Here is a 10,812-nt window from a genome sequence, read left to right on the forward strand (position 1 = left end):
TGGAACTTCCCCATACTCCAAGACTTACTGAAAATCAATATTAATGGTCCAGTGAACTTCTCAGCCAGCTCTTTTAAAACTTTTGGATGCTGGTTATCTGGAGTTGACGATTTTAAAATATCCAACTTTAGTAGTTTCTGTTTGACATCCTCCACTCCTCTAGTGGAATGGATTGTTATTATCTAATGACAAGACTATTTCATCTGGTTTTTGCCCCAAATACAGAACAGATCTATTTATTGAAGACATCTGCCTTTTCTTCATTATTAGTGATAATTCTACCAGTTTTATCTAGTAATAGACCAATACCATTGTCAGGATTCTTTTTGTTGCTAATATAGTTAAAAAACTCCTTCTTATTGACCTTCTCTCTGGTGGCTACAGATTTCTCCTTGTGTCCCTTTGTTTCCCATATCAGTTTTCTACAGTTCCTAACTTCTGACTTATATTCATGGCCATCAAGTTCCCCTTTTTTCCATTTGTTATATATATATATAACACTGGATATATTTTATAGCTGCTTTCACTTCATTTTCAGGTTCATTTTTAACCAGCACTGGCTTCTTCCTTGATTGTGGCTTTTTAGGCATCTATAGTAAGGTGTTCTTAAATTATCATTCAAATTTTTCTTATTAAATTCTTCCTCCCAGCTGGTTTGGCTCTTAAATGCTTTGTGAAATTGGCCCTATTAAAGCACCAAGTATATATATTACTGGCCTGGACTTAATTCTGCTTTTCCATTATAAATGCAATTAATTCATGATCACTTGTACCTAAGCTACCATTAATTTTTAGTTCTGCTTCTGTGGGCTGTGTAAACATACCCATGGAGAGAACACCAAAGAATGAATGAACACCAAACAAAAGGGTCATTGTTGGCAGGGAGGAAACTAGTAAATCAAAATGTGATGTTACAGATGAATGCCACTCAGTAGCCCAAGCGTGTCTCTGATAAAGTCCCCATAGAACAAAAGAGAGAGCAGATTAGGAGGAAGTTCCACTGATTCAATATTAAACAGATCACATGCTGTTTCAGCATTTCAGCAACAGTCTAATATCACAAACTGTGGAGTTTGGAGTATCCTAGTTTGGAATTCTAAGAAAGGGGAAAACAGTATGGATCTGTTTTTATGGCAGTAGTTCCCAGAACCCCAGGTCAGGATTTGGGGTCCCATTGTGCTGGCTGCTATAGAAATACACAGGAAGATATGCTCCCTACCCGGATAAGAGCTTACAACATAAGAAGGTGAATGACCTACAAAAGGTGGGGAGACAACCAAATGGGTACAGCTTTTCTGTACACTCTGAGCTTGTTTACACACCCAGTTGCACCAGTTTGATTTAAGGTATGATTTTAAACTGGTTTAGCTAAAACTGGTACAGAAGGCTATGTGGATACTCCTTTTGGTCTGAACCAGGCTTATTTAGCTTAAATAGATTAGAAAGGTGCTTAAACAAAACTGAAATAAGCCACTCAAACTGAAATGGGAGTGTCCACAGGGGTTTTAGTCAATTTAAGTAAACTAGTTTTATTAAACCACTACAAACTTTCCTGTGGCAAATCTGTGCCAAAAAAATAAAAATTCTGCACACAATATTTGAAAATTCTGCAAAAATCTGCAAATTTTGTTTGTCAAAATAGCACAATATAATCATGCCAGTTACAATTATTTTAGTAATTTATTTCAAAATATCTGTCAGTAAGTATGTCTGTAACAATACAGACCAAAAATAAAAAGATTCTGGTAATTTTTTTTGACAGATTCCTTACGAGGCATATTAAGACAGAACTTTGTGTCATTCATTTAAATTAAAATACAGAACTATATTTCCTGCACCTGTCAGAAGCAGTGCAAAGGCTTGGGGGAATCGGGGTAATGGAGGAGCTGAGGGAGAGAGAAGGAGCCTAGGAATGAATCACAAGGGTGTTGGGTGTGGGTGGGAGGTTTTTCTTTGGGGGTGGGGATTGTTACGGTGTTGGGAACCCTCCTCCATGGAGACCCTGGCTGACCCCAAACCTCTCCTACTCAGTCAGGCACTTCTGCCCCTTTCCCCGCACCCCTCATCCCCATGGGTCTCTGCAGCCCCACTCCCCTGTCCCCAGGCTCCATGCTGCCACACCACTAGCTCCTGAGCCCATGCTCCAGTTTGTCCTGCCCACTAGCCATTCTGAACCCCAGTCTGTGACCCCCCCCCAGCAGCCCTGTGTGCCCCATTCTGTCCAAACCTGGCTCTGCAGGCAGGGCGCTGTGATGAACTTTTACTCCTGGGGGAATTATGCAGAACTGGGCATAGAATTTTGTATTTTCCCACATAAAATATATTTTGCCTAAGAAGTGCTGCAGTTCTGCCCTTTGCCCACCAGAGGCCACTGTGGCGTTAGTACGGCTGGCATGAAGGCCGCTGGCTGTTCTGGTGCCACAGCGACCTCTGATGGGCAAAAGGTGGAACTGTAGCACTGTAGGCAAAATGTTTTTTATGCGGGAAAGTACAAAATTATGCAAGACAGATGAATTCTGCGCATCCACAAAAGATGAGCAGAATTCCCCCAGGAGTAAAGGCCTAAATGTACATATTGAGCTCTTGTTTCCATTACTAAATCCCCTTCAAATCTAGCTGACTGCCCCATATCCTACCCTTAATTAGTTGGCCTAATCACTTTGGGTACCACAAAAGAAATAGGGCTTGCAGAAGAATTTGAAAGAGGAGAAGGTAGTGGCCTTTTGGATGAGGCTGGGGAGAGCCTTCCAGAGGTAGAGGCAGTGTGGAAGAAGGCATGAAGATGGCTGTGGGTGAAATGGGCAGACAAGGCAAGTATAAGTCACAGAGCTGAGGGGAAGGGGTAAGAGGATTTCTCCATGAAAATATAATGGGGTGTAATTCTTTATAGGTTTACACTATTAACACATGGCCATATGTAGGTGATGATAATATCTGTCACAGTGAGAGGAGAACCTGGATTTCCCTTGTAGTTCTTGGCTAGGAATAGCCCCCTACTCTTTCTGAAAAGTGCCCCTGGAGATCTGTTTAACCATCACTTGTACAAATGCCAGAGATGGGGAGAAGGCAACTGGGCTTACTGTCTCAGACGATTGGCTTATCGGATGCTGCAGCCCCCACTCCCAATACTTCACTGTCGTGTCTGAATTAGAAATGAGCTAAAGTGCTGGTGTGAGGCCCCAAACCAGAAAGCAGTGGTTGAAGAAGAGGCTAAGCCTTTGGTCTCCTAGCCAATAAACCCTCTCCTGATGAAGGGATATAAAACAAATACCATTTTTGTCTCTTGTGGCTTGGTGTCTCGCAGGAAGAACAGAAGGATTTGGCATGAAGGAATGCTCTTACCTAAGAGCACCCTGCCACTGCAGTTTTTAAAACCACCTGTGATGAGTTTCTCTTCTTGCTTCTCCAGCGCTCCATGTCGTCTCACAGCCCTGGAATCGATTCCTGCTCTTCACACTACTGGATGGTGGCGAGAACTCCTTCCTTTGTCCAGAAATTCTCAGGCTGATGACTTTGGTGAGCAGGGGGAGGAGTAGACATTTCTGTGAATCTATTGTATATTAGTACAATGCAGGTGTGTACATTATTGGACGGTACATCATAAGTTTACCTCCCAACATACACACTTCCATTGCTTTCATTCTGTAACTGTATTCTTGGCCCATAATTGGACAACAAACTAATAATCTTGAAGTGCAGAAGGGAAGTCCCCTACACATTTTGCCCTTTAGGTGGATACACCCTGTTCTTCCTCTGTGTAACATTCCCATCATATGTGGGGGCGGGGAGAGAAAAGAGAATATGTGGTTTTCTTTGCTTTACTGCATTGTTGAAGCACTGGTCTCACATGTCAAATATGTGTGAAGATATTGTTGAAAGAAAGATGATGGCAGCTGATCTAAGACTCTGCCCTTCCCTACCTGAGGTCTTGCCTGCACAAGAAAGTTGCACTGGTTTAACTTCAGTTTCAACGGATTTAGTCAAACCAGTGCAAACCCCTGTGTGGATACTCTTATTACAGTTTAAGGATGGTTTATTCTGGTTAGGCTTCAACTGATTCTTAATTGACTAAAGCTAAACTGAATTAAGCCTGATTTAAACCATAAGTCGAGTGTTTGCACAGCTTTTTGCATTGGTTTGACTAAATTGGTTTAAAATCTCACCTTTGGTTAAGTGAAGCTTCCTTGTGTAGCTGTAGATGAGTCACTGCTGGAATCAGTGTGACTTCTGTTATTAAATGTCCCTTTTTCCTGTTGGTCAAGTTTGTGAGATATCGGAGCAGCGATATTATTTCTCAAAGTGAAATTAGCCAGATACTCCAAGAGGCAGCAAAAGCCAAGTTAGCAGAGCTTCCTGGTGCCACATCCCACGCCCTGCGCCTCTTTCTCCTTCAGGTAAGAGTGCTGGCAAGGCCCAGGAGGAAAAGGGAAATGGGGGCATGTGAGAAGAGGTTATAAGAAGGGGATCCTGCAAACAATCTCTTCTGTTTTTGCTATGAGACTTGGGAAACACTTCGGGTTCTGTGAGGTAGAAGATAATGGGATAGGGAGGATCCCACAGATGATCAGCTTGGCTGTTTGTGTCTGGTGCAGTCAGGGAGGTACTGTGGAACAGGAACGTTTCAAGCAGTGCCCAGATTGTATTGTTTATGTTGCTATGAGGCCCTCTGCCTATTGAATCTCACCCTTGGTAATAAGAAGAGCGTGGGGTTCATTGCCATGGATGGGGGAGTGGGGGAAGTAAGGGATGGAGATGTGAAGGAACAAACCAGTTAGTTGCCCTTTGGTCTGGAAATCATCCCTTTCCTTTGGTATTCAGCTTCAGAGTGGGAGTTGTGAGATGGAGCCAGCCCAGGAAGGGACCATTCAGACCTTGCTGGAGAGCCTCCCAGCCAGGACCAGGACCCATCTAAGCCCACAGGACATGGTGTATCCTTTTGCAAGACACACATCCTTGGTAAATGACATTGCTAAACAAGGTGCAGCAGTTGGGCTAGGGGTGATATTTAATCTGTTGCTCATGCCATCTTCCCTTCCAGCTAAGACTGAATGAGAGTAAGAATGTATTCAGTACATCTCCACTTGTTGCAGATGCCAAGACCCTCATGCCAAGAACTGGCCATGGGCATCATGTGGTGAAAAAAATCCTAATTGTGCAGAAAAGGGATTAATGATACCTAGCCCCTCGCTACCTGTGCTTGGAATGGTGTCCTGGTGGGACGATGCTTGTCCATCAGAGACAGCTTGAGGAGTGAGCACAGGACTGGGGACTAGGAATATCTGGTCATGGCCCCATTACTGACTCCTCTCTAGGACGAGTCTGCCTCAGTTTTTCCATCTGTTAACTGGTGCTGCTACTCATTTTTCCTTCCTCACAAGGGTGACATGAAGATAACTGGATGCTTGTAAAGCACTTTGGAAACAACCACCATTATGCAAGGACTAGGTATTATTGTTAGCCCTTGTTAAAATGGCAGGCATGTCTTGTGGCATTGTCAAGCATCTCCCCCACCCAGCCTGGGCTAGAAGCAGAGTTGATGGGCACTGCTTGCAATTAGACCTAGCTCTTCTCAACTAGAAGGGTCATTTAGCCTGAGTTGCTATTGTTGGGGGTTGGGAAATAAACGAGGGAGTCTAGAGTATATGCCTAATTAAGTGGCTACTTCTCTCTAAAATTAGCTGCTTTAGCCTGCCTGACTTCTTCACACTGCATTGTCTCAGCCAGCTAATGCTGCGGACACTGTCTCTGTTCTTGTGCCTGTGCAGGGGACTCTGTCCAAAGTGCTGCCGAAGCTAATGCTGTTGCGAGCCACCTGTAGTGCAGTGACTGTGAGGCATCTCTGTTGCCTTTGACAATCACATGGGAGTCACCCCTTAAGGAGCCGTCTTTTAAGTAAAACCCCCACTGGGTGGCTGGCGCCACCCTCAGGATTCCTACCAGAGTGGTTCCACCATCATCCCATGTTGGGAGCTGAGGTTTGCTCCAGAATAAAAGTTCTCAACCTGCACGGATTGATCCCATTCCCCATGAGGTTCCCTGCAATTGTCTTTTTTACAGGTAGAGGGAGTAGCGCCCTGAGCCATCTCCCTTATTCCTTGCCTCTGGGCTGTTGCAACTGGTCTTGCGATGCGAGGGAGGCCCATAAATCCTTGCACTGTTTTTTACAAAGGATTCTGGCTCCATCTGAATAGGAATGGTGATGAATGACTGCATGTGAGGACAGGGCCGGCTCCAGGCCCCAGCACGCCAAGCGTGTGCTTGAGGCGGCAAGCCGTGGGGGCGCTTCGGCGGGAGGGCGGCAGGCAGCTCCAGTGGACCTCCCGCAGGCGTGCCTGCAGATGCTCCACCGGAGCCGCGGGACCAGCGGACCCTCCACAGGCACGTCTGCGGGAGGTCCACCAGAGCCGCGGGACCGGCGACCACCAGAGCGCCCCATGCGGAGTGCCGCCATGCTTGGGGTGGCGAAATTGTTAGAGCCGCCCCTGTGTGAGGGTCACTGTATGGAAGAGCGAGAATCCTCTAGTTGAAAGCCAGGTTTTTAAGTTTAACGTTGTCTGGAAAGCCATTCCCCTCCCCACAGCCAGAACCCAGTTTTAGGGAAAGGACACGTGTAGTAGCTTCTCAGCAACATGTGTTGAGCACTGCCCAAACAGTATCAGAGGGGTAGCCGTGTTAGTCTGGATCTGTAAAAAGCAACAGAGAGTCAATTACAACAGCGAGTTGGGTGTTCCTGGTTTGTCCCTCTCTTTGGTTTTCCATTCATGCCACCAACGTCAGATGCCTGGGAGGAGTGGCAGTGTCTCTCTCGCACATTGCAGACTGAAACAAGAGGAGGGAGCACATGGAGCAGAAAAATAAGAAATGGACAGAGAAAAAGACCATTCCTGCCCTTTTCCCCAGAGAGTGGCTTAGAGAGGAGCAATAACAGAAATGGTTGGTAGCTGGTTTTCAAAAGTTCTGTGTTTACTGTTGTTGAAAAGCAATCACAAAATAAAAGGTTTTATTCCCTCTTCTTTCTATTCATTTGTTAGAAATGGCTTGGTTGAAATCTACCCTACAGGTCAGACTTGCATTCATTGAGAGCACAGCACTGCACGTCCCAGGTGGTATGTGTGGGGGGAGGGGGTGTCTCAGCCTGTAGCAACAGTTAAAATAGATTGAAACACAATGGGGAGCTCTCAGCACACTAACCAGCAAGGAGGCTGAGCGCTGCTTACCTAAGCCAGAGCATAGCAGCTCCTCTCTGCTTATAGTAGAAATGGGGGATCTGTGTCACAAAGACACAGGCAACCCCTTTACATTAACTCTGGCTCTGCAGCCTCTTCTCAGAGCCCCTTCCTTCCACTTGACAGACTTGCAGATGCAATGAAATCAATTTCCTACTTGTCTATAGAAAAGTCACTTCTCCAGGACTGTGGTAGTATCTGAATGTGCCATGGATCATAAATCTTATTATCACAACCCTCCAGCTACTACTGCTGGCCACAGCCAAACATTTTATGTTAATTGCTTGTTCCTGAAACACCTCCAGTGGTTTATCATCCATTTTCTCTCCCATTCAAATGCAGTCTTCTCATCCTCAAACACCTTTACAACTGTCGCTGAGGGAAAGGTCCCAGGCAGGTGTTGTGGGAGGAGCTGTGTAGCCCCCAAAGGGGGCCTGCTGGGCAAGCGGATGTAAGGCGGGAGAGGGCGTTTCCCAGGGCTGTTGCTGCAGCCAACCAAAGCCTTTAGGAAGGAGAAGAGAGCAAGGGGTGTTGTTGCCCCCTAGGGCCCACGGTGTGGTGTCAACTGGCCATAGGTGGTCTCCCACAGCTCCATGCAGCACACAGCCCTGCCCCTTTCCTCGTTAGTATAGTGGTGAGTATCCCCGCCTGTCACGCGGGAGACTGGGGTTCGATTCCCCGACAGGGAGAGTGCTACCTTTTGAATGAGGAGAAAGAAATGCCTTGCCCAGCCAGCCCATTCCTCATCTCCTCCTTCTCTGGCGACTTCCCCTCACACTTCCTGCCTTGGTGCTGATTTTCACCTCCAGAAAGACAATTAGCCCACAAGGCCACCCTTGCCCTAGCGAAAGCCTCTACATCGCCTCCGGCCACTGAGCCCAGTTTCAAGACCTGCACGTTGGGGCACGCTTCAGAGTCGCAAAGGGAAATACTCTGGCCAAGGGCATGAGGACCATCGCCCAGCCTAACATGGTGGCAGCTGGTGAAGGGGCGAGGAAGAGAGAAAAGCGGACAGGCAGCAGGCTGGCCTCCTGTCTTTTTTCCTTTTGTTACGATTTTAACTGGGACAGGAATGGGGAGACTTGAGAAATAGCTGCGGCCGTAGGTGAGGTCAGCGGCCGCCCCGAGAGCGCAGAAGTGGGCAGTTCCCACTCAGCTGCTGTGTCACCCAGCGGCTGGCCGTGACGGTATAGTGGTGAGTAGTCTGCACTGTGGCTGTGGCCGCAGCAGCCCTGCCTTGGAATCTGAGTGGCGTCTTTGTTTTTTGGTGGGGGATCTCCTGACGCACGCCCAGTGGCTCAGCCTGATTGCATCCGTTTGCAAAGAGAGCCAGCAGCTGGTGCCTAGTTTCCACTTGGTAAAGGAACGTCAGTGAGGTAAATCCATCAGGAAAAGAGTAACGGGAAGTTTTCCTGGGCGCCAACGTCCGGAAGCAGCGTGTTCCATCCTGGAAAGGGCTGAGTTTGGACTGCGCGGCCACCGCGCGCTGAAGGGAAGGATGTGTGGGCCTGAGAAGCTACGGCCCTCGAGAGGGTCTTCTGAAGCCAAAGAGAGCTTGGGTGAGTTTGTGATGGCGTGAGTTTGAGGAGCGTGTGAAGTGTGGAACGGGGAGGGTAGAAAGAAACGGTTGTGAGAGGAAGGAGGTGCTCAGCAGCCCGTCGGTGAGGGAAAGGTCCCAGGCAGGTGTTGTGGGAGGAGCTGTGTAGCCCCCAAAGGGGGCCTGCTGGGCAAGCGGATGTAAGGCGGGAGAGGGCGTTTCCCAGGGCTGTTGCTGCAGCCAACCAAAGCCTTTAGGAAGGAGAAGAGAGCAAGGGGTGTTGTTGCCCTCTAGGGCCCACGATGTGGTGTCAACTGGCCATAGGTGGTCTCCCGCAGATCCAGGCATTGCGCGGCCCTGTTTGGCTCCTCCGGCCGTGAGCGGGGTGCGTGGAATTCCACCTGGAAGGAGCGGATTCGTGGGCCTGGCCGTGGGGATAGGGCAGTGGGTCTCAGGAGTTCTGCTGTAGAAGGGGAGGTGCAGGTGTAATAGGCAGCTCCGGCGCTAGCCTCCTCTAAAGTGGTCTGCACCCCCTGCTTATGGTGCTCCTCTTCCCTCATTGACTGAGTTTCCTTCTTTTCTCTCTCTAAAATAGAACTATCTCCAGACTCACCTTTTCCGTGGTGACTTCACCAAGTAACCCAACAAGCACGTTTTCCCAGTCATGGTTCTTAATATTGCTGGCCCTTTAGCTCTTTCCTCGCTCACTCTGAAATGCCTACCTAGCCCTTTTTCCTGTAATATATCCAGAGCCATAACTTTTCTAGGCTGGGAGATATTAGTGTGACTGTGGCATTATATGACATATATACTGTGCTTTTTAAAACAGTGATTGAATGAAATTATATGATTTTCAGAAGAAAAAGTCAGATACAACTTCCTTTTTGTTTCTGCTGGGTAGTCCTGTGTTTCTTTAGCAGACCTTTTCTGCATCCCATCTATTTCAATTTCCTTGTCACACTCAGAGGTCTTGTGTACGTAAGTTTCTTTCTAGAAAAGTTCCCCACTAGTGCTGAACGTTGGATCAGCTTCACTGGAGTTAGCTGACTTGGGTAGACTGCTGCAGACATTTAACTGTGGATCATGTCTCCCTACCCAGAACACATCTAAATATCATGGTGTGACAAGTGCCTACAGTGGGACTCCCAATGTTGCTAACTGTAGGACCAATGTAGCAACAGTGGGACATACGTAGACAGTTGCCCTATGGTGGATGGTGGCAGGGGCGACTCTAGGAATTTGGCCGCCCCAAGCACGGCGGCATGCCACAGGGGGCGTGCTGCCGGTCGCCGGTCCCGCAGCTCCGGGGGACCTCTTGCAGACATGCCTGCGGAGGGTGCGCTGGTCCCGCGGGTCCGGTGGACCTCCCGCAGGCATGACTGTGGAAGGTCCGCCGGAGCCGCCTGCCGCCCTCCCGGCAAAATGCCGCCCCAAGCGCGCGCTTGGCGCACCGGGGTCTGGAACCGGCCCTGGATGGTGGTTCTTTGAGGTCTGTCATCTAAGGGTACGTCTACCGTACAAAATGAATTAAAATTCATTTTATTCAAATTTCCTGAATCAAGTTCATACATTCAACGTTATGTGTCCCCACTAAAGCGCATGAATTCAGCGGAGTGCGTCCACAGTACTGAGGCTAGCATCGAATGGTGGAGCATTGCACTGTGGTAGCTATCCCACAGTTCCCAAATTCTCTGCCGCCCATTGGAATTGTGGGTTAAGCTCCCAGTGCATGATGGTGCAAAAACATTCTTGCGGGTTTTTCTGGGTGTGTTTGCGTTATTCACTCCTCCCTCCGTGAAAGCTATGGCAGACATCATGCTGGCAGCAGACGGTGTAGCACGGTGCACAGTCTGTCTCCTCGTATGTTGAATCCATTTTGAATGTCCTCTTCTCTTTCTATCTACTCTTTCATCTAACCATTTTACATCGTTTCTCGGCCATTGTGAACAGAGCTGCACAGCTTCCACCGCTTTCTCCAGGTTGTCTGTGCAGGGTTCCCATGGAAGCTACAGAAGGCAACAATTCCCCACCGTTTCTTGGCCATTGTGA

The 10,812-nt window shown here is 48.0% G+C and overlaps 1 protein-coding gene across 6 annotated transcripts in view; it reads left to right on the forward strand.

Moving 5' to 3' along the window:
• MEI1 (meiotic double-stranded break formation protein 1) overlaps window positions 1-7,012 on the forward strand; it is a 52,337-nt gene extending 45,325 nt beyond the window's left edge. For 5 of the 6 annotated variants that reach the window (XM_039498016.1, XM_039498026.1, XM_039498046.1 and 2 more), the window contains 4 exons: window positions 3,410-3,516; window positions 4,263-4,394; window positions 4,819-4,928; window positions 6,778-7,012. In XM_039498016.1, coding sequence (XP_039353950.1) covers window positions 3,410-3,516; window positions 4,263-4,394; window positions 4,819-4,928; window positions 6,778-6,823 — 395 coding nt within the window. In that variant the 3' untranslated portion in view covers window positions 6,824-7,012. Of the gene's footprint in view, window positions 1-3,409; window positions 3,517-4,262; window positions 4,395-4,818; window positions 4,929-6,777 lie in introns of those variants that run through there. The other variant, XM_039498055.1, reaches the window with a different exon arrangement.
• Window positions 7,013-10,812: the final 3,800 nt, after the last annotated feature.

The sequence above is a fragment of the Mauremys reevesii genome, linkage group 1, assembly GCF_016161935.1.
Source record: "Mauremys reevesii isolate NIE-2019 linkage group 1, ASM1616193v1, whole genome shotgun sequence".
Classification (NCBI taxonomy): Eukaryota; Metazoa; Chordata; order Testudines; family Geoemydidae; genus Mauremys; species Mauremys reevesii.